The following is a 23,550-nucleotide window of genomic DNA, read 5'->3' as shown; positions in this document are numbered from 1 at the left end:
CAGAGCATCTCAGGAGGGCAGGTGTGCCCATTGCTGCTGACATAATTCAGTAACTGTGGCTACGCCTGGAGAGGAGCAGCCCTGGGCTTGTGTGCAAAGTCTAATACAGCTCTGGCAGGCAGAGCATGAGATGAGGGATTGATATCTGTCCACCTGCCAAAACAGAGAGGCAGAAGGTGTTGTTTTTGTTTTTGTTTTCCAAAGCAGTCACTCCTCTGGCATCTGCAGTTTGATGATGTGCAGATAATTGCTGCTCTCTGATGACAGCCTGCCCACCTCCACAGGGAGAGACCCAGGCAGAAGGGGAGCTGGAAGAGGCAGGAATGTGCTGGGCACCACAAGGAGTATGGATACTCCCTCACTGCAGCTTGTTCTGCTGCATTTCATGCTGTGTTTGCTCCTGCACAGGCACAATGCTCTGCTTTGGGTGGGATGGAGCAACTCTTCATCTGCAGCACAAACCTCTGCCATGGGAGTCTTGGGGTGGCATCTGACAAGTTCAGAACACCATCTTCCTCAAACCACTCAGTGTAAAACATTGCTCAGGTTTGCCCAAAAATAATTTGTCCTTTTGGGAAGCTATGTGATTTCCAAAGGGCATATGCAAGAGCTGTCCAGGGCTTCATGATGAAAGGGAGCCTTGGAAAGTGCAAACGTGGGAGGCTGTTGTTCTGCTTAGAGAGGACAAAACCTAATAATGTGCAGGTTTTATCATCTCCTGTTCCTCAGCCTTATTGCATTAGCACCAAAGACTGGTGCTTGATCACTTTTAATGTGTGTTGCTACGTGAGCTGTGTATCTGCAGCATGTACAGGGTGGTGAGGAGCTCCTCTTGGAAGCTGGAACATTTGCTCCCAAATCTGCTTCAGAAAAGAAAACCCAAATTATCCAATGGTCAAAATTCCTGGGTGGCCCTTGTATTAATTTAATGAGGGATTGGGATTTGTGCCTGCCCATTAAGGTGTAGAGCTGAGTGTGGGAGGCAGGGCAGCTCTGCAGGAGAAGATTGTCCTTGTAGAAAACCACTCTGAGCTCGGGGTGTTTTTGCCAAAAACCCGACACCGGTTTCAGTGCTGGGAGGACTGTGATAGGGCTGTGATTTCTCACATCAGTGAGGCTCTCACACATCACTCCTCGAATAACAAGGTTGGGGTTTTTTTGGTTTTTTTCCTCGCTCTCCAAGACTGGGAGGAAAAAAAATGCAGGAGGTGAATTTAATCCTCGGGTTGGCATCTGTTGGTGTCTGGATATTTATATGGCTCTGGCTGTGGCAGTATGTGTGCTCAGGGTTACCAGCTGTCCCAGAGGGTTATAATGAAGATTAACTCTGCAAAAGCCATTTAAAATTTAATAATTACATTAAATACTTATGCTGACCATTCTCATGCAAACTAAAGCAAGAGCAAGTTCACTCAGCAGGTCCCTGGTGTGTAGCATCCTGTGGTGGTGGGTCCCACGAGGGTTGGACCAAGGGAGTGTTACAGATGTGACTTCCACATAATGTATTGGGAAAAGAGGTCTTGTCCCATGATGATTTTTGAGTTCCCAGTTCATAAACATGTTCATAACTGCATGTGGCTGATCACAGACCTCTCTCCACTGTCTGGTTTGGTTATTTTCCAGAAAACTTGTGGGAAGTGATTGTTAGAAGTCCCTTTCTGCCTTGCAAGATTTTCAGTTTTGTCTTTAAAAAAAACCCCGACAAACTCCAAACATACCATTTTGTGGTTTGTTGCCCAAACATCTCTTGCTAAGGATATGAATCACTGGGTCCTGGGAGGGTCTGATACCAACACTGTCCTTCGTAGTTGGGAAAACTATTCTGTCACTAACAGATCTTCATGACTGTGTCCTTTCCAACTGTCTGACAAAAAACTAGAGATCATGTAGTTTCTAACCCTCTGCTGTTGGTAGGGGTGCCACCCCCTAGAGCACATTGCTCAGAGCCTGTCCAGCCTGGCCTTGAACACTTCCTGGGGTGGAGCAGCCACAGCCTCTCTGAGCTGCCTGTTCCAGGGCCTCACCACCCTCACAGGGAAGAGTTTCTTCCTTATGTCCAGTCTAACCCTGCCTTCTTTCAGTTTTAGGCCATTCCTTCTTTTCCCCTTGTCCTGTCACTACATGCCCATGTTCAAGGTCCCTCTCCAGATCTCTTGTGGCCCCTTTAGGTACTGGCAGGCTGCAGTAAGGTCCCCTTGGAGCCTTTTCTTCTCTAGACTGAACAAACTGTCTTCTTACGAGAGTTGCTTCTGCCACTTGACCATGTTTGTGGCCTTCTCTGGACCTGATTTAACAGGTCCACATCCTTTTTATGTTGGGGACCCCAGAGCTGGACACAGCACACCAGCACCTCCAAGTCCTTGGCAGAGGTGCTCTCAGCCCGTTCATCTTCCTGCCTGTGCCAATACTGGTGATTGTCCTGACCCAGGTGGAGGACCTGGCACATATTCAAACTCCCTCATTTAGGACCTGAAATATATTTTGAGTGGCAGGGGGAGGAATTGAGTTTCCAATAACTTCCCCTTTATGGCAGTGGTTAGTGGAATTTCTGCGTTTTGGAAAGGTATTTGTGTTGTGCACTTGGGATTTCCAAGTCCTGGTTTGGTTGAGCTGTGGTGTCTTGTCAGCTGCAGTGTGGATGTGCTGCATCCTGGCTCTCTTGTACAGGCTCTCAGTGTGTGCTCAGACATAAAAATAGGCTGCTGTGGCTGTGTTTCACATGAGTCAGGAGGATATTTGGAGGAGGGAGGTGGGCTGAGCTCAGGAGAAGAGCTGGCTTTGCAGTGATTTGGAGCTTTTATCTGGGTGTAGGGGAGGGTTGGGCTGCATCACTGTGGCTTTTCTGTCTGACTTGTGTGTGCCCTTGGGCTGTGCTCTCTGTGATGCTTCATCCAGCTGCCTGTCACAGTCAGGATTTGTCACAGCATGTGGTGCACAGATTAATATTGCCTATCTCTGGAATACCTCTGTATGTAGGTGGTAGAAGCTCCAGGTGCTCCAGCTCACATTGGCACTGGAATGATGGAGGTCAGTTCCCCCAAGTGTCGTGGGTGAACTGGTGGGACCTTGTCCCTGGTGATGAAGGGCTGGAGCATGGAGTTTCCTAAAATCAAGCCTTTCATGAAGCTGTCTCTGGAACCTTGGGCTGCTGAGCTGCTCACTCCATGGGACTGTGTATGCCAGAGGTCCTGGGAGATCTCCTAAACTTTCCTTCCTATCTGTATAAGGCGCTTACAAAACTTGAATTGATGTTGTGTTAATCCTTTTCTATGCACTGTGTCCCTTCATTACTAGTGGGTTGAAGGACCCTTGGCTTGGAAGGCCTCTGAGCATGAGGTTTTTAGGTGGCATTTTCTTGAGGAGCACTGTTGTGAAAAGTGTTTGACTTGAGCTCTGAGAATGAAAACAACGACATTGTATGAGGGTGGGGAGAGGAAGGAGCCTTAGCACCTCTGTGGCTGTGGTTTGACTTCTCTGCATCTGCTGTTGGGTGTGGGGCGGCTCTTCCTCTGCTCTTAAGTTTGCTTGAAGTTGTGAAAAAATAATAGCAGAGCAGAGAAATGGTGCCTTGCAGGTGCTGTGGGTGACCCTGCCAGCACTGCTGGTCACAGCCCTGCACCATGCTGGCTCCTTGCCCTGCTTGAGGCCAAATGATGCTGAGGAACTGGGTCCATGTCCAACCTGCAAATAGCACGGCTTGGGAGGCCAGTGAGGCTTGTCCAGAACAAGGCATTAAAGCTCAGCCAAGTCCCAAGTGCGTGTTTGATGACCACCTTGGTGACGTGGAAGGACTGATGGCTCTGTCTACATCAAACTGTTCCGCAGTGAGGCGGGGCACTTCTGAAGGAGCAGGAAGTGGATGGGAAAAATCTTGAACCAGATTCAAAACAAGCAAGTGGAAGTCACTGAATAAACTGAAATGGTGTTTATGGGGAAGATGAGACAGAGGTGAGCAGTGTCCAGAGGAGGGCAGTGGAGCAGATGTGAAGGGGATGGAGCACAAGTCTGAGGAGGAGCAGCTGAGGGAGATGGGAGTGTTTAGCCAGAGGGGACCTTGTCGCTCTCTACAACTACCTGACAGGAGGCTATAGAGAAGTGAAGGCCCTGCTTCTCCAGGAAGGTGCTCCCTTCAGCTCAGCATCTTCGTAGATTAACTGAAGGGAGAACCTTTCTGGAGAGGCAGGACTTGTGTTTGCTTGTGCCAGTCTGGAGGCATTTGTCCGTTTCCAGACTCGTCTCCATTTGTTCCAGTTTGCCCTGGCTGTAGATGTGCCTCCTGGTTGTGCCTGTGTTCCCATGTGTGTACATACTCCCTTGGGCTTCCCACTGGCCTATGCACAGCTTCTCAGCTTTGTCCTGGCTTGAAGGTGTGGTTATCACCACCTTAAAATATTAGGGGAATACATGGTGTAACCCAGCACAGCATTTAGAGACTTTCAGTATTAAGATAATGACAATTGAAATGCCACCTGCTCAGGTACCTAAGACACATGTGGATGTCCTGGCTCCTTCAGATCTGTCCTTTCCTGTTCTGGGCTGACCATGGAAAATGCAGCTCAAAAACACAGCTCAGCCAGATGCAGCTGTGGATGTTCCTCTTTAATTCCATTGTCTGAGGCATAAGCAAAGCTGGATGATCAGTAGTGATGGTTCCTGACATGGTGATGGAGAAGGGTGGAGCTGTCTCCTCTTTAGCAGCAGGATGGTGACAGCTCTCCTAGGCTGTTCCTGTGGTCTGTGGTAAAAAAGGAGGACGACTCAGGCTGCGTAAAGCTTGGAGCAACAACTTTAGCATAGCACCAATGTGGCTGTGACCAGCCTCTCATGGCAAGCATGAAATGTGTGGGTTAAAGCACCATCTCTGCTGAGCTTGGCCATTTTACTTGGGGTTGCTGTGGTCTGGAGGTCTTTGAGCACCATCTCCAGCCCTGGTGTGCAGATGGGTATGATGGGAGAAGGTCCACATAGTTCAGGGAGAAGGAGAAGATCCAGCACCTGTGGTGGAGCTGGGATTTTTGTTCCAGTTTGTAGGACTTCTGGAAATATGGAAGGAGTAGGATGATAAACTTATTATGAGTATTTTATTTTAGTGTGAGCAGTAATACTTGGCGGCGTGCAATCGCAGCTTGTCATGTAATGGTTTTAATCTTATTTTTTAAGAGCAGAGGGAGCAATGTTTTTCTTACTGACTGGAGCCAAATCTGCACTCTTGTCCACATCTCTTCATATCTCTCTGGGTTTTGTTTGCACAATATTGTAGTGGATGTAGCAAACATATGGGCCTTAAATTCATTTAATAGTTGGAAGAAAATGAGTTTAAGGTTCTTGTAGTATTAAGGTAGACATTTCCAAATTCATTTTTAATGGAACATTTGTTCTCCAAAGATTATTACGCACCATTAAGTCCTCAGCTGCCTGGTGTGTTCTTGTGCCCAGGGATGTTATAGCCAAAGGACATAAACATGTTTATGGGCCCAATTTATTGAACGGTGAGATTAAATATACTAAACTTGAAAATGTCAGTAGAAGCATGAGCGCTTTGTCATAAATCCTGAGTGAGAACATTTGGACATAAATGTCATGCTGCCGCATAACACCGGTGCAAATCAAGTTGTGAGCAGCTGAAAACTTCTCTCACCAGTACAGCAGTTGCAAGCACTGGGATTTGTCAGCATGAAATATGTCCATGGGAGCAGGTAGTGTATGGGTTTTTCCTTTTCTGGACTGACTAGATGTTCCACATGGGGATCATAAACCAGCAAATTATGTTTTAACGCTTCTGTGTGTTTGATGTGCATGGGAGTGGGTGTGGGCAAGGCTCCCACCCAGCCATATCTCATTGTCTCACTGCAGGGCAGCACTGGCAGGGAGACCTGATGCTGCTCACTTGATGTGTGTGAGTGCATTAAAAATGGGCAGCATTATCTCTCTCATTCTCTCTCTCTCCTTCTCTCTGTATGTGTATATATATATATATATCAATCAAATCAAAAATAATTGCTAAATATGAGAGCAAAGAAGCTCTGCAAGATTTATACAATGATATAATGACTTAAATGCTCTCTCTATATATACCTCTATATATATATATCTATATCTCGGTCCATAAGTTATCTATATATACCTATATATGGATATATAATAGGCAGTACCACACATGATTATCCCTTATTATCTTGGTGCACAAGCCTTGCAGAGCTTTTTCTGCCCTTGTGTTCATGGATTTTTATTTTTTTTATCCCCTGGATTGAGATAAAATCAAGCAGCGCTGCATAAATCAGGCATTTTGCTGCTTTTGTGCAAAAAGCAGTTGGGTTTTCTGCTTTAAAGGACCTCACTGCAAACCTCAGTTGTCATTTGGGCTTCTTATCAACCCGGGTGTGTGATATCAGAAGGCACCAGGGCTTGGCTGCCAGGGTGGTGTGGGCTGCCTGTGCTTTTGCACAGCCAGCCTGGATGCAAAGTCATGGAGGGAGAGGAATTTGGGATTTGCCTGGAAGCACACAGCTCAGTCCCTTGAACTGAGGGCCACTGGGTCTGCATTTGAGTGATGGGAAGCAGTAACAAAACCAGGCTTAATTCCTGCTGCTTTGCTGTGATGCAATGTGCAGCAGTATCTAATGAGCTGAGTCACATCAGTCACCCCACAATAAATCCCAATAGCAGGTTCACAGCCTTTTCTCCATAGTTAGAACCAAGCCCTATGGTTGGCTTGGGTTTTTTGGGTGGGCTGCATGCCCCATGCTGGGCTGGTGGGCCAAGCTTTTCTGGTAGGAGAAGCTCCAGCTCTCACAACTCCATGTGAGATGGCACAAGCACGTGTCTGGTAACAGCTGGGAGGGAGCTGTGGTGGTTGTGGTGGGAGGAGGGCAGGGAAATACCAAATGTGGTTTGCACTTTGGTGTTCCTGATTTAGAGCATGTTTAGCACCGTCTGTGGATGCTCCAAAAACTGTGGGCTCATGGGTGTGTTATCTAGTTTGGAAGTGAAAACTAAGGTCTATATATAGCAGATTTGATAAACTTTCCTTAAGTGAGAAGAGGTTTGGTCAAAAATATCTTTGTGAAGCTTTATAGTTTTTTACATACTTCTTTTTATATAAGCGTATGTTCATGTATATGTAAAATACCTATGTTATATATAGAGATATACAGAAGTATGTATAATATATACACAGATATACGCAAATACATATAAAAATACATCAGGCTGAATAGGTACTTTAGAGATACATGTGTATATTGTATTGGGTTTGTATGGTCAGGTTTTGGTTGTGGAGGGCTACAGGGTAGCCTGTGAGGAGCTGCCAGAAAAGTTAAACTAATTTCCCCAAGCTGAGTCTGGTTTGCCAGTGACAGTCACTGGTGAAGGATTTCTCCCTGCCTGTATCTCAAACCACGAGCCTTTTGTTATATCTTGTTATATTTTCTCAGCTGAGGAAGGCAGCTATAGAACAGCTTTGGTGGGCATCTGGTGTCCAGGCCATATACATATTTGTGCACACATCTTTATAAAATATCTATGTAATACATAGGTACAAAAATGTCTACCGTATATACGTGTGTGTATATACACATGCGCGTGTATAAAAAAGGATGCCTATATCAGTCTGTATAGTTTCTATAGATTTTTTTTGTATGTATATATTGGCTGTATCAGAGCTGTGAACTGAAGGTGCAGTGGGAGGTTTTGGTGCAGGTTAAACTGCATTAGAAAGTGTTAAATTTTAGGCCAGCTGGAAGAACTCCAGCTATGATATTCTTCTGTAAGCAGCTATTTTTGTTGTTGTGCCTGCAGAGGGAAGGAGAAGTGCTCCCTGTAGCCATGGGGGCACACTGGCTTGGGAGGAAACCTGAGGTGTGGTTATATCTCTGGAAAAAGTGAGTTTCTTTTTGCAGCTCACAGATGATGACCCTTCACGTTGCTGTTTGAAACAAGGTGTTGCTCAGCTTGATAAAACAGGGTTAATTAGTTGTTTTGGAGGAGATATGGCTTTATTTGAATCTTTGACTCCTGACCTGTAGTAGACTCAAGGATAGGTGTGCTGTTTGCATTGCTCCCTGACCTACACGGAGAAAACCCTCACGGTCTTGAGCCAGGATATCTCAAGTGCTTTTCTGGGGGAAACTCTGCCTTTTTGCTCTCTAGTTTCCTACCAGACCTTCCATTCACCCAATGCTCACCTGGCACAGTGTCTCCCACCTCATGACTGAGTCATCCTGCCTGTCTGCACTGGAAATGGTTCTGAATGCAATCTTAGCTGCTGTATGCACTTGTTATGGAAATACTCATCTTTATAGAGGTGCTTTGGTGACTCACCTCTTAATCCAGCTCTTTCTCAAGGCAGTGGCTGCAGTGCAGGTGTGTGGCTGAGCTTGTGCTCTTCTGCCCTGTTCCTGCAGCTGTGTGGTGGCTGAGTACCCAGGGTCTTCCTGTGCTGAAGAGTGCAGGAGATTTTACAAGTAAATTCTGATTTACTAGTAAATCAGAAGAGTAGAGTGTGTTGGATTCAGTGTGTTGGATCAGAGTGTAGAGTGTGTTGGATTAACTGATGGGTTTATCAGCCTTTACAGGCATAGTAGCTGTTGAACATGTTATTGGTGCTGCTTCTCTGCAGCCTGAACCCATAAAAGGTGTTAAAACAACAATAATAATGATAATAATTGCAACAAAATCTTAAAGACCTACCCAAGAAAAGCAAAGCGTGGCCATTTGGGGATGAGAGAAGCTCTGCTAGACCTGATGTCTGCAGACCCCCCTGCCTCACCTATGGCTTCTCTGCCCCGCAGGTATTGACATCCTCAAGCTGGTGGCGGCCCAGGTGGGGAGCCAGTGGAAGGACATCTACCAGTTCCTGTGCAACGCCAGCGAGCGGGAGGTGGCGGCGTTCTCCAACGGCTACGCAGCCGACCACGAGCGCGCCTACGCCGCGCTGCAGCACTGGACCATCCGCGGGCCCGAGGCCAGCCTGGCCCAGCTCATCAGCGCCTTGCGCCAGCACCGCCGCAACGACGTCGTGGAGAAGATCCGCGGCCTCATGGAGGACACCACGCCGGTAATGCCGGGCTGGGCTGGGCTGTGGTGCAAATCTCGCCTTGTGAGGTGTGGTGGTGTGGGACACGGCTGTGGCCTTGAGCTTAGCTCGTGGCCAGGTAGCTCCCTCTCTAGATGGAGGACTTGCGTTGAAGCCGTGCGTTGCTTTTGAGCAAGGCTTTGGCAATGTTTGCTCGAATCCCAGTCAGAGTTTTGATGGGCTCTAGAGTTCCATGTGCTTTGTGTATATATCTTTGGAGGTCACCAGGAGGATCTGGTACCTGAGCCCTTGTGCCGGGGACATGGAGGAAAAAGCATCCCTGTTACCATGATATTTTCTGAAAAATCCCTTTGCCGGGATTTCTTCTCCTGGGAAGCTGAGAAGCCTCAGAAAAGAATGAAAACAATAATTATCTGGTTGCTTGGGAATATGGTCTAGAGATGGTTTACCAACAGGTGCATCTTTGATTGGTTCCATGTGAATTGTTTTAACTTAATGACCAATCACAGCCAGCTGTGTTGGACTCTGAGTCGGTCACGAGCTTTCATTATCATTCTTGTTAAGCTTTCTAATATATCCTTTCTCTTTCTTTAATATAGTTTTAGTATAACATTCTTTAATATAATATATCATATCATAAAATAATAAATCAGCCTTCTGAGAGCATGAAATCACATCCTCATCTCTCACCTCATCCTAAAAACCTCACAAACACCACACATCCCCCTTTAAACTTGCTCAAATACTGTGGATTTGTGAGAAGGGCCAAGTACCCTCGAGCACAAAGTGTGGATTCCTCCAGGATGGTGACTGGTGGCATGGGGGAGGCCATGCATGCAGTCCTCCGGAGTTGTTGCTCTTCTTTGCCAGCACTGGCCTTAAACTGCCCCATATTTTGGGAGAATAAATAAATTGCTGCAGAAGATCCTGCAGTAGGTTCTCAGCTGGGCGTAAGTCATCAGGAGGTGCTTCTGTGACCTTTGCAGATTTGTTTTGGCCATTGCTGCCTTACTTGGTTTCAGTTTTTTGGCTCTGATAACTCAGTGGTCTGCCAGAAGTGTTTGTAAAGGTGATGAGTGGAGCTTTTTCTGAACACAGAAGCCAGTGGGACAACATGTAGATGGAGATGGTTGAGGCATGGCTCTTCCCCCTAAATTGGCTGGTGAACATTTCCCTTTGCCTTGGCAATGACCCAGACCCAAAGGGGAGCAGGTGGGTGCTTGCAGACCTCTCTGGGCTCTTGGTGGGGCTTTGGCAGGGTGGAACTTTGCTCACAATAGAGCTTATGAAACAGAGCATTTGTCAGGGCGAGGGATTCCCAAATTCTGGCTTGACCGTCACAAATTTACACTTATGTGAGGGACTGTGATCCCTTCACTGTGTGGCATATCTTAAATTATTTCGTTTGATCCCTTCACTGTGTCATATCAATTATTTTGTTTAATGTGTGAAACACCGTATTCCCTTGTGACCATTGTATGAAATCAGAAATTGGGATGTATTGGCAGGAGCCCTGGGCTTGTGTTTCAGAGAGACCCTGAGTCAGGTGTGTGCTGAACATCCTGCCCAGATCTTGGATAGGTGGGCCTTGCCAGCTGCCTGATCTCTCCTGCTGAGTTGCTGTATTTTTTCCTTTCATCTCCTGGTAACTAATAGCATGTGGCCTTCTCACTGGTGGAAAAAATAAAATTAAAAAACACAAGATAAAGCTATGTTTAGGAAGAGAAGTGAGGAGAGAAAATTGCCATTTTGCATATATGAGTTAAAGTTTCCAGCATGTGCACTGTCCCAGAAGGACATGTTGTCCTCTTGCTCTCCTGGAGCAGGTAGTAACCTGTGTCCTTGTATTTACTGCTTTGACTTTGAATACTGGGGCAAAGCTCTGGGCAAGGACGTTGGATAAAACACAGGACTTGTTCCTCAGCATGACACATAATTAACAGACTTGGGCTTTGCAGTGCTGAATGCCCCTGGCTCTTTTGGCCAAGACCATCAGGTTGTGCTTATCAAGCAGCACAGAGTGCAGGTGGTGGCTCCAGGAGCAGAGTTTATGGGGTGACCTGTCAGGGTGGAGGACTCTCAGTGATGGAGTGACCGCAAGCTGTGCCCATAACTCTGAAAATACAGCAAGCAGATGTTCCAGAGAATGAGCAAACCCCAATCTCAAGGATAACTGTATGCAAGTCTCCTGGACCTCCCAAACAGCTTTCCTGTGTCTATTTGTTTTTTAAAACAGTGTGTTGTCTTTTCCAGTGTCCAGCCTGGACCCTGGGGTGGTTCCCCATTGGTTTCACTTGTTTTTCTAGAAATGAGTAAAATTGCGTTGTTGATCTTTCAAGCAGGTGGCTCAAGTCCACATGAGAAATTTGGCTAATTTCAGCAAAGGAGTTGTTTTTTTAACAAATTCACCCAAGCTGTCACATCCTTTTTCCCTATTCATCTGATTGGGCTTTTTCAGATAAGCATCACTCATGATCAACCTTAGGAGTTGGCCATTGCCCTGCCCTGGAGATCCTGGAGCTGTGTGTGTGGGATGTCACACAGCTGCACCCCAGGGTACAGATCCAGCAGGGCAGCACATTGTGTTTCTGTGAGGTGCTGCCTGCTGGAACCTGTCTGCCTCCTCTCCCTGAGCTGGCTCCTATGCTGTCAGTGTGGGTGGTGATAGAACAGCCCTGCAGGGAATGGGGGAAGCAGTTTGTGCATTGAAGACCAAATCCCTTGGGAATTGTACTGGTGGCTCATCATCCTCACAGCAGTCCAGGAAGCCAAGAGCTCGGTGCCAGGAGCACGCATGGAGGTTGATCTTTGGGGTTTTTTTAACCTGCTGGTTGGAAAGCCTTTAATTAGAGCTAATTGGGGTTTGACTCTGGGTGATTTGTCTGTCCAAACACAGATAAATTGAGGCAGTTTCTCTCTGTACCAAAGTGGTTTGATCTGGAGGAACAGGTCACCCTGTTGGTGGTAAGAGTGGGTGCTGTGGTCTCCAGCCCTGCAGAAGGAGTCTCGCAAAAAAACCCCAAAAACAGCAAAAAAGAATGAAAAGAGTTTTTGGTTCTGCAAGTGGAGTGAGGACTCTCATAAACCAATGCAAATGCATGCATCCTCCTTGGCTAAGGTGGCGGAGAGGTTGTAGATGTTCCATCCCTGTAAGTGTTCAAGGCCAGGTTGGACAGGGCTTGGAGCAGCCTGGTCTAGAGGAAGGTGTCCCTGCCCCTGGCAGGGTGTTGGAACAAGATGAGCTTTAAGATCCCTTCCAACCCAAACCATTTTGTGATGCCCTGATGGTGACCTGAGCCAGCAGTGAGTCTCCAACACGTGCTGGTCTATCCTATATGTGCCCAGGAGGGATGGATGCATACATGGCTGTGCTGTCTGGGATGCCTTTGGCTCTGCCCAGCATCCCTGGGTGCAAAACGGAGTTTCCCCATCTCTCTGCACGATCCTTGTGTCATAAGAAAACACTGATAACCCCAAGTCATGGGTAAAAATTGTTATTGAATGCTGTAGTTCTCAGATGGCAAAATAGTACCCTAAACATATTTCATCCCACCCACTATTGCACCCTTCTCTTTAATCCTTTATTTGGTGTCTGCCTTCAACTTGTAAAACCTGTGGAGGCAAGGGTGCTCTCTCTTGTAGTGCCCTGTTCCCTCAGCAGCCTTTTGTGCTCTGCAATCCCAATATTTACAATCCCTGATAGGAATAGGAGAATTGTGGGAGTCTCTGGAGTGTTACAGCGTGAGGCAGGAACATTTTCCTCCAGGTGAGGAACAGCTCCACTGCAGACTTGCCTGCTTTTTTAGCTGTGGGAGATTATGCTGGTTTTGCATGGCGCTGGATGAATTTAGGTTAAACCGAGATTAGCCCTCTGAATCATTTTGCTCAGGGTTTTTCGCAGCTGAGCCAGAAAATACAGTGAATGCAGAACCTGTGGGAAGGTTTTTAGGGATGCATTTAACTCATAGGGCTCCTTTTAAGGCCTGGCCCTGCCACAAATGTTTGTTAGACTCAAGGTTTGCAAAATCTGTTCCCTCAGAGGCAGGTTTGCCGGGCAGAGGTAAGCCTGGGCACTGCTTATCAGGCACAGGCAGATCCCAAATTAGTGGTGCTGACAACAAAAACAGGGGAAAGAGTGGGGAGGAAGAAGGGAGAGGTTTTTCCCTGCCATCCCAGCAAACTGCAATTCTCCATTTTTGGGGTTAAAATCAGAAAAACTGATTTTTACCAGTATCCACTGGGTAATGAGATTTTTTTTGCGTGTGGTGCATAACAGCATTTTGCAGTTATCAAGGGGCTCTGTGCTCACCTGGGCTGGCCTGGAGTGGAGCTGGCATGGCTGGGCTGCATTGAGTGTCCTGCTGTGAGCAGTGCTTTAAGCTCTTATCGTTTTATTTATGGCTCTGCTAGCCTTGGCTGAAATATTTCAGGGGCTGGATGGAAGGGAAGCAAACAGCCTCGCTCAGGGCATTCAGCAGCACAGCCTCAACAATGCTGAGAAACAAACCCAAACCATGAATGAGGGAGATGTTGTAAGTGTAGAGAGGAAGGCTACAGCCCCAAGCCCAGCAAGGTTCAGTTTTGTGGTTAATTTCATGCTGCATATAATCCCATGAGTCAGCAGATGTGACAAGGCTGGGGCTGGTGTGAGGTTAAGCTGTGGGGTTTTGGGGTATTTCAGAGGAGAAGAGGATGTGAAAGCAGCCCCATGTCCAGGCATGTGGCTGTGGCAGAGCCTTGTGGCTCCATCTCTTGCTCTTTCACAGGTCAAAACCCTGAGGGGGAAGTCAAGAGCCTGAAGCAGTGTTCCTCAAACTCAGCCCCTGTCAGTTCCCACCCATCCCCTTCACTTCCTCTTGTGGCAGTGCAGGACTGGGCTGGGCCCAGAAATTAGGAATTAAGTTTGTGCTGTGTTCATGTTCCAGCACTGGAGTGAGAGTAAAGCTGTTGGATGGATTTCCCAGCCAGAGGGGCCTGTGGTCTGAGGGCTGGGAAGTGCCCAGGCAGCCAGGAAAATAACAAAATTGCTTTCTGGAGTTGCATCAGGTTTTATTTGAGGCACAAAGCTGTAAGGTGAAGTGGCCAGAGCCCTGGGGAAGGTGTAGGGCTGGCTGGGTTTCGGTGGAGTGGGCGTCACTCCAGGTTTGCTCTAAGCCATGACTTGATTTTCAGCAAACTGACATTGGGTTTGAACTATGCTGGAGAATGTGCAATAAACAAAATGTAATAATTCATAAAGTAATGCAAAGAGAAATAGCATAAACACAAAAATATAAACTTTATATATGCAGTGATATTAAGGTTTCCCTGCTGTGGTGGCCATGTCTTTTGGGGTCTCTGTGTTTGCAGTGTAATGGGTTTGGGAGCATAAGAGGAAACTAGAAGATGGTTTCTTCTGCTAGCCAAACTCAGGATCAACTAACGCAGCCTGTAATTGGGTTTGGAACCTCTTCATCAGGGTTTCATCACCTCTTCATTATGGTTTGAGATGAAAAAGTGAGTGGGCAAATCCACAGAAAGGAGAAGCCACCAGAGGCTCTCCTGGAGAAATTTTCTGCTTGAGAAGCACTCGGCCCACAGAAAGCCAGGGCAGGGCTGATGGGGAAGAGCCGTTTCCTCTGTGGGTGGCTGCAGTTTTGGTTGTGGCATCTAAACCCTGCCCAGACCCATCATTGCCCATCCTGAGTCATGTGAGGCTTGGCTTGATCCCTCCTTCTCAGGGCTGCCTTGTGTTAAGGGAAGAGGCTCCACCACAGAGAGGGGTCGAGCATTCTCCTGAAACCACACGGGTGAGGTGAAGGGCACAGAGAGGAAATTTGGGCTTTCCCACCCCAGCACCCTCCTGGTCTTCCCATCCTGGCAGGGGACATGCCTTCTGCTCTGCAGCACCACACACCATCACTGCCCTTCTCTGGCGCCTTGGTGAGACCTCATGGCCCTGCCAGGGTCTGTGTTTACCCTGCCAGGGTCTATGTTTAACCTGCCAGGGTCTGTGTGCCCCCAGGGAGGACCCCCCAAACACCCTGTACACCATGAAACTGCTGATCCACAGGGATCCTCCCTACCTACCCCTGTGGGGTCCACAGCAATAGCATTCCACACCAGCACCACTCTGCCTGCAGCATCCCCTGGGCTGCTGCCCAGCCCACCCTGCTCCTTGTGCCGGGGTTTTTCCTGCTGCATTCCCTACGGAGGCATAACAGACCTGGGAATAAGGGCTGGTGTCAGTCGGGTGTCATCTTCTGGCAGGGAATCTGGGAAGTGACTGCCTCGGTGCTAAATTTATCCCCCCCACATCCCAGAGGGTGCACAGCCACCCTCAGCAGCAGCAGCAGCAGCAGCCAGCCTGCCACCCGCCTTTGTTCCCGCCTGCTTGCGGCAGGAGGAATTGCTGGGAAGCATCGCCTGAGGGAAGGGTGTTTTTTAGTGCCTGCTGCAGCTCCTTCCTAATATTAGCACAGCAGCTGCAGTTTTTGTTTGTCTGAGCTAAGCTTTTATTGCAGAACTGTAAAACGGAGGCAGCAAATGGGACCGACCCGTTCAAACAGAGCTGGTGACAGCAGCTGTGAAAGAAAACAAAGCCAAGCCTGTGTCTTCTCCTGCCCCATCCCCTTCTGTCCTCTTCTCTCCTGTCCCTATCCCCTTCTGTCCCCTTTCCTTCCTTTTACGAAGGGCCTTCAGACACCCTGAGCTGCTTAGAGCACCTTTCCAGATACATTGGGATCCAAGAGGATGCTGGTGCTTGAACTGCAGTCCAAAGGGCTGCAAGTACACAGGAGCTTTTAGGATTTTTTTAATTAATAATTTTTGGCATTGAAAATCTCTTGGTGCAGTGCTCAAAAAAAGAAAAAGCCTAAAAAAAAAAAAAACTGGCAGAGCACCTCTGATGGGTTGTAGAAAGCTGCTGTTGTGACAAAGCCACTGCAGTGCCTTTGGTTTCCATGCTGGACTGTGCATCTAACAGTGTCCCACATGTCCCTCTTTGCAGGTGCAGATGCAGTCTCAGTGGCAAGCGCAGGAGCCCAGCAATGAGGATGTAAAGGTGAGAAATCCCATAGCTCTGGAAAGGCAAAAGGGTTGCAAGAGGGTTTTTGGGGTTTTTTTTCCCCAGCCAAAGCTTGGTTTCACCCAGTCACCACTCATAAAAATAGGAATGGCCAAGGTGGTTTCAATGCAGTGAGTCACAGGCTATGAATAGTGTGTTTTTACACCTATTCCACAGGCTTCACCTCACAGCAACCTTTTGCATTCCCTGGTCTTTCCAAGCCCTCATTCCCAGTTGCTTTTTTCCTGTGGTTTAAACATTAACACACATCCAAGCATCCTGTTTGCTTTGCCTCAAGCTTGCAACTGTTCAGCTATTTGGAAAGCTTTGGGCTCCCGGGACAGCTACAGTCAAATAACCTCGGGTGATTTTGTCTTTCCTAGCATGTTTTAGCAGCTGTTTAATTAAACTCCAAATGAGTTGGTTCTGGGAAGACAGAGCTGGGGCAGCTGTCTGCTCCCTGCCCTCCCTTGGCCAATTGTTGCTCAGTCATCAGGCTCCTTTTTGGAAATTGGTAGGTGGGTTTCTGGTTGAATATTAGGTAGATGAGCTGCACAAGGCAAAACTAACCCCTAAAGCCTATGTTATTTTCAGAGGGGATATCAGAGCATATTACAATTTGGAAAGTGGCCAGCTGCTGTCCTGGTCCTTCCCTTGATATTCCCCCTTAATGGCCATAGCTGATTCTCCATGATGAGCTGTACTGGAAAGGGAATTTCAGAGGAGAAGGCAGATTCTTTTAATTAAAAATTGAAGCTGACTTTTATATTTAACATGCCTATTGCGTAATGCACTGTGCTAGAACAAATCCTCCCCTGTTTATTTTCAATGAGGGGAGAAAAAAAACCCTTTTATTCTACCAGGAACAGGCTTCAATGTTAATTTAATGTGAACTAATGGGCGTCCCAGCAGACATGTGATTTGTGGGTGGCGAATTCCTCGACACGGATGAGGAATGTTCAGGCACATCCATGCCGGCGCGGAGGTGGCTCAGCAGCTCCCTTTCCCACAGCCTTTAATCCCAATTTTGCATTTCATCTCTGGGTTGTAGGCAAAAGCCGGTTAGCAGGAATAGCCTGATCTTCCCTCTGTAGGAGAAAACAAAGTTGTGAAATGCTGTTGGGAGAGGGAATTGCATGGGGACAGGGCTTACAATTCTTTTCGCTGGCAGGTCAAGCAGGGACACAAGGTTGGGGAAAAGTGTGAAATCTTGGATGGCCCTTAAAATAACCTGTTTAGAAGGAGTTGGTGACCTGCAGAAGTGCCCAGTCTGCCGGCCAGCGATGTGAGCATGCTGGCCCAGGCATCTCATCCCTGCAGGGAGTGGGAACTAGCAATGTTCTGCTTGAGATTTGCACCCTGAGGGGATGTTGAAAGGCAGAGGAGAGTAGATAATGTTTGCTACTGTCTTGGAGATCGGAAGAAGTTTCAAGAAGAAACATGCAGAGTACAGTCAGCATAGGAAGCAGGTTCACACCAGCACCCAAATTCACAGAATCATAGAATTGTTAAGGTTGGAAATAACATTTAAGATCAAGCTCAATCCTTAACCCTACACTGCCAAGTCCACCACTAAACCATGTCCCCAGCTGCCGCATCCATTTTTTAATCCCTCCAGGGATGGTGATTTCACCACTTCCTTGGAGAGCCTATTACAATTCCTGACCACTCTTTTGGTGAATAAATTTTTCCTAATATCCAATATAAACCTCCCCTGGCACAGGTTGAGGCCATTTCATCTTGTCCTGTCTCTTGTCACCTGTCACTTGTCAAATGGTGCTGTTTTCCAGTGCAGTGCTTCCCAGCAGTGCTTGCTTCTCCTGATGTCTTTGTAACTGTGGAGCTGAACATTTGCCCTTAGCTCACATCCAGGACAGGAAAAAGCAAAGGCACTTGGGTGACACTGTGATCAGTGCCAGCTCCTGCCTGTCCTTCCTTGCTCTGAACTTGGAGTCTATTGGGATGGACTTTTCCATCAGGCTTTAATGGGATGCTCTCAGGAGCAAGGGTGAGGTGGGGCAAACAAATCATTAATTTGATGTGGAGCTGGTCAGTGGAGCTGGTCAGTGTCATGTGCTGTACTGGAGATCCCTGAAGGGTCTCACAGCCCTTGTCTTGCTGCCTTAGCACTGTCTGGAGCTGTGGAGCCAGCTTTTAGCAAACAACAGGTGTGGAGGAGGTTTTGGGCATCATCACCTCTTGCCTCCAAGATCTGTGCTTTAGGTTTTAATAAACTGAGTCTGAGAAGGAGAGCCCACCTGAAATGCTCTGCTGAGGTTGCACGTGCCATCCTGGTGCAGTGGTTGCTCCTACCAGGTGTCCCAAGGATGTGGGTTGTGTTACTGCTCCTGCCTGATGTGCCAAATACCAGTGCTGATGTCCACCCCAGGTCATCTCCTGTGCCTGTTGTGGGCCAGCAGAGCAGGTCACCCCTTGCTGAGGGTGGGCTGGAGTGTTTTGAAAGCCAGGGTGCAGGTGGGTTTGGGTGTTACCCATTGTCTAGCATTCCCCCAGTTAATTTTCCCTCTGTTTCCTCCCCCAAAGCTGGAAGGTGACAAGCTGGCGCTGCCGGTGAGCCCCAGCCCGGTGAGCCCTGCACCCACACCCAGCCCCAAGCCCCCCGAGGCGGCCGTGCTCACCGTGGAGCCCTCTCCTTCCGAGAAGAAATGCTTCTTTGTCGACGAGGCCGAGCCTCTCCTGCGCTGTGACTCCACCTCCAGTGGCTCCTCCGCGCTCAGCCGGACAGGCTCTTTTATTACCAAAGGTACCAAAACCAACCCAGGGCAGAGTGGGAAGACAGAAGGGACGCCACGGTGTGTCCCATGTGGTCAGCACACGTGGTAGAGCTGCCCAACACGCGATATCATTAAAGTAAATAATTGGGAAAACTGGCTCTCCAGGATACGCTTATCACATCCTTGTTCCCGACCAGAATATCCTGTTAGCAAAGATGATAAAAATTTGAGACAGAAAAACATCATTAAAGACTTTTAACTCTTTGAAGTTCTGCTAAGGGAAGTTGTAGTATCCCTGGGTGTTTGGGGGTGTTTCTCCTGACTTTCGGCTCTTGCGTTGGCCAGTGCATTTCTGCATGAGATTAAATCAGAGAATCTAATTTCCAGACTGATTCTTGTTTCCGGTTTTTAAACAATTTTTTTTATTCTTGGTCCTCTTTGCTACAGACATAAAGTACCATTAGTCACCCCCTTTTGTTTTAGGGGCTTTAATTTACTGTATTTAACTTGCTGCATTTAATTTCTGATGAAGGTGAAACACTGAGCTCAGTCAATCTACCAAATTTATACTTGGGTATGAAAATAAAGCTGACCCAATGAAAACAACTTGAAAGAGCAGGATTCAGCTTTTTTGGCTCCTCTCCTGCCCTCACTTTTCCGAATTGGCCATTCAGCATTTACAAATGCTGTGTTTGCTCTTGCAGGATCCTGGCTGATGTGTCTCAGCAGCACTGCCTTCTCCATCTTCCCTCATCCCCATCGCTTGTCACCCTCCACCTTTTCCCTCATTTCTCCTTGTGGCATGTCCCTCTCCAGAGGTGCCATCAGGGGATGGGCTGAGAACAAGCCCTGGTTAGCAGAGGTTTCTTGGAGAGTTCCTTGACCAATCCCTTTCCTTCTACAGAAAAGAAGGACACCGTCCTGCGCCAGGTGCGCTTGGACCCGTGCGACCTGCAGCCCATCTTTGACGACATGCTGCACATCCTCAACCCCGAGGAGCTCCACGTGATAGAGGAGATCCCGCAGGCCGAAGACAAGCTGGACAGGCTGTTTGAGATCGCTGGAGTCAAGAGCCAGGAAGCCAGCCAGACCCTCCTGGACTCTGTCTATAGCCACCTTCCTGATTTACTGTAGGCACTGGGTCACCGCACGCTCTCCGAAATATCTGCTAGAGCTAGCTTGGCACTCGTTAAGATGACCAACAATACGCAGGCGGGATTTTTTGTAGAATATACGGCCAGTATTTTCATTGAGGTGTCCTTGGTTTTTGGAGGGGGTGCAGTTTGCCAGCGTTGCACTCCTCCACTGTAATTTTATCGCTCAGTCCGAGTCTTTGCACCCTCTGCCCCCTCCCTGAGCCTCTCTTCTCCTTGTTCTCATTCCAATCAGATCAGACAATGCACTTTAAAAAAAAAGAAAACAAACAAAAAAATCCAAAACAGCAGTTAATGAACTGAAAGACCACCAATCTGGTGTAATCTAACACATCAAATTGGGGATTGCTCTGTAACCCCCTTCCTCTCTCAAAGCTGTCGCTCGGAGTGATCATCTCCCACCACTTCCCTTTGCCTCAGGGCAGTAAATGGCAAAATCACGCAAAAATCCCACCCCAATTGTTGCTGGTTACTGTCTCTTAACGCAGCTAAGCTTCCCACCCGAGCTGACTTTTTTTTTATGTACTCTTGTTTGGCTCATATCCATTGCTGAGATTTTACTAGCACGGTTATTTATTGTATGGTTTTCACCCGGACAACGCATCGCGCTCCTAATACGCTACAGCCGAAGCGCTTAAACCACAAGGGAAAGGGTCAAGTCCCACCAACCTTCAAGGCAGTGGAAAGATCCTTTGCCTCCAGTCGAATGTAAGGAGTTATCCTGCCTTGGCTTGCGTGGGAATGGTGGGGCCCCAAAGGGAGCTGGTGCTGAATGTGGGGAGGTGAAGGAAGCCGCTGGTCCCACTTTCCTCGTGCTGTAAGACTTAAACCAAGCTATGCTTTTACACTCGTGTCTCTTGTTTTTTATACAGATGTGGCCGATAAGTTCTCCAAAGACCTTATGTGGTCTCAATAGTCTCTTCAAATCACACTTCACTTTTTATTAAAAGAGATTGGGGGTGGGGGGTATGGGGGACAAAAAGCTGCATCGTAAGAAGTCTGTCTGATTATATTTGCAATTATTATGCTCCCGTAACGAACAGTCTGTACTACGCTCAATTTGAAGAAATAATGGTATGAGGGTGGCATGAGCTGCCCCATGGGAAGGGGTGGGAGTGGGGGAAGAGGGGAATGAATTGAAAAATTGCCTTCCGGTGTACTAATTTATTAATAAATACTAGGTGTTTGTTACTTGACACGATTCTGTGTTAACCTCCTTAGCAGCTGCCTCTGCTCAGGGACACCTGGGTTGGGGCAGGGGCTTGCTTGGGGTGCCCACGGTGATGAGGGGGATTTTGGAGTTTGGGGATCATGAGGAGGTAGCTTTGAGGCCAAAACATGATTGCTTTCTGTTGGTAGCACTGCCTTGAGTCCCCACGGTCGCTGCTGGAGCTCCCAGCAGGTCCCCACCCTGTGCTGGGGTGGAGGACCTGTGCTAATCCCCATAGCAGTGACAGATCAGATGGCTGATGGGGCTTCCAGGGTTGGTTTTTGCAAACTCTCAAAGGCTTTGCGGGCATTTTGGGGAGCCTGAAGTATTAATTTTCCAGGAAGCAGCTGCTGTGCTGAGTCACTCCTGAGCGAAGGTCTTGCAGTCACAGCATTTCTGTCGCTGTTACATTGCCCATGTCCTTAAAGTGTACACGGCCAAATAACTCATCCCTTGTTATTCTGTCTACAGATTGAATCCTTAATGGGACAAATGCTTCTGGTTTATAAGAATGTCATTTTGTTTACTTGCCTGCAGAGTGATTTCTGTTATTGAGGGTGCTGTGTTTTCCTTCTGGCTGGCACTGGAAATTGCTGGTGCAGGACTATACATAGGTACACGATTAAAACTTTTCAACACATGCACAGATGAAATATAGTGTCAAATAGCCAGAGCCTTTATTGGGAGCTCTGGGGTGGAGTTTTCCCTTGGTGGCAATGAAACATTTAACTCTCGGTGCCTGCAGTTCTGAGGTGCAACCCAGTGTCAGCCTGTTGGCAAGAGATATTGGGACCAGTGGTGGTTGATCCACCTGGGCAAGAATTGGTAAGGGGAGGGAAGGTATGCAATTCTGGGCTCAATCAATAGTTGGCTTTAAATTATCCTTAGCAGGTTCTTGGAGCAAGTCCAGCTGGGTAGTTAAAAATTGTCCTTTTCTGGTGGTCCGTGTTCTCCCAGGTAAATGCATGAGGTGTAAGCAGTACAGCCATCATGCCACCCTCCTGGGGAGCCACCGACCCCACCCTGCAGCTGCACTTCCTATCCTGGCAGCCACTCATTTTCTGATAGGCTTTGAAGGTAAAGCAAAAAGAAAAACAGTCCTGGAAGAGGAGTTAGCCAGCTGAAGAGACACCACGAAGCAAGCATGTTGTGGAGGTGGCTTGGCCTGGAGCTGCTGAGGAGGCATAAGGAAGCTGTTTGGTTCCCTGGGTTGTTGGGATGCATTTAATTCATCTTGATGGCAGGTCATGGAGCTGGCCAGGACTTGGGCAATCCTTGGCTCTGTCTGTGCTGTGCACACTTCCAGCATGGTTCCTTTCTTTGATTGCACCTGGATATTGACCTTTTCCCTGGCTCTGTCATTTCAGATTTCCAACTTTTTGTTGCATGCATATGTATATGCGTGTACAGTATATTTATTATACATTTATCAGTACATTATATATTTAGATAAACTACAAAAATATTTTAATATATTGTGCTGTTTCTACATTTACATATTTTCCTACTTTATTACTATGTATTTTTATAGGTGTATAGTATATAAATATTTTCTGTCTCTGAGGGCATGTAGAGAAAAAATATCTGAGAGCAGCTGAGCCCCGCATACAGGCAGGGTATTTCCTGGCAGCGTGGGTGGTGTGAGGAGCCACAAGCCCTGTGCCCCCACCCTTCCTCTCAGCCAGCTCTCTTAAGCCTTAAGAAAATAAACCTGGCAGGTGGGATCAATGGGTTCACGACCTGGAGGCATAACTGCATGACAGCAGAGATTGTCCTTGTTCTCATCTTTGTCTTATTCAAGGCACCGTGGGCAATGCACAAACTGTGATGTGCATCTCAAATGGGTGAAGTCTTTGGCTAAAAAGGTAAAGGTGTGAATATAAAGATCTTTATAAATATATGTGATATGCATAAAAGTGCATTTTTTACAAAATCTGCATTGAAAATGTACTTGAGAATGCATTGTAGGTGAGAGGTGGGGTTTGCCCCTTGCTCAGTCACGGTGTTTGAGGGGTGGAATTTGCGTGCTGGGGTGGCAGTCCTGGGGTGGCAGTGCCTGTGAAATCAGCGGCCACAAGGCACCACGATGAGGGCACAGCCTCCTCTGCCTGCTGTAGGCATCTTGCTTCAGAGCACAGACTGAAATTTCTGGTGTGGGTTGCACAAAACATTTGCTGCCCCAGCCCTGCTTGCTGGGGCTGGGCTATGAGTTGTGGACGTTGCATTTACCCTTAGGGTGACAGTGTTTGGTGGGACAAAGCCCTCCAGAGGTACCTCCAGCACAGCCTGGCATCCTCAGGATGGGCTGGCTCTGTTGATCAGGGCCTTTTAATTCCTCCAGTGCTAATGAGCATTGGGATTGTATTTCCAAA

The 23,550-nt window shown here is 47.6% G+C and overlaps 1 protein-coding gene across 1 annotated transcript in view; it reads left to right on the top strand.

Annotated features, from left to right (window-relative positions):
• Positions 1-20,229, top strand: part of TNFRSF21 (TNF receptor superfamily member 21) — a 34,224-nt gene extending 13,995 nt beyond the window's left edge. Inside the window, exons 4-7 of the mRNA XM_030946218.1 lie at positions 8,790-9,055; positions 16,023-16,076; positions 18,624-18,843; positions 19,719-20,229. Of these exons, the coding sequence (XP_030802078.1) occupies positions 8,790-9,055; positions 16,023-16,076; positions 18,624-18,843; positions 19,719-19,948 (770 nt within the window). The 3' untranslated portion in view covers positions 19,949-20,229. The remainder of the gene's footprint in view (positions 1-8,789; positions 9,056-16,022; positions 16,077-18,623; positions 18,844-19,718) is intronic.
• The last annotated feature ends 3,321 nt before the right edge of the window (positions 20,230-23,550 follow it).

The sequence above is a fragment of the Camarhynchus parvulus genome, chromosome 3 (genome assembly GCF_901933205.1).
Source record: "Camarhynchus parvulus chromosome 3, STF_HiC, whole genome shotgun sequence".
In the NCBI taxonomy this organism is placed as follows: Eukaryota; Metazoa; Chordata; class Aves; order Passeriformes; family Thraupidae; genus Camarhynchus; species Camarhynchus parvulus.
This window is presented reverse-complemented; position numbering and strand designations above follow the sequence as displayed.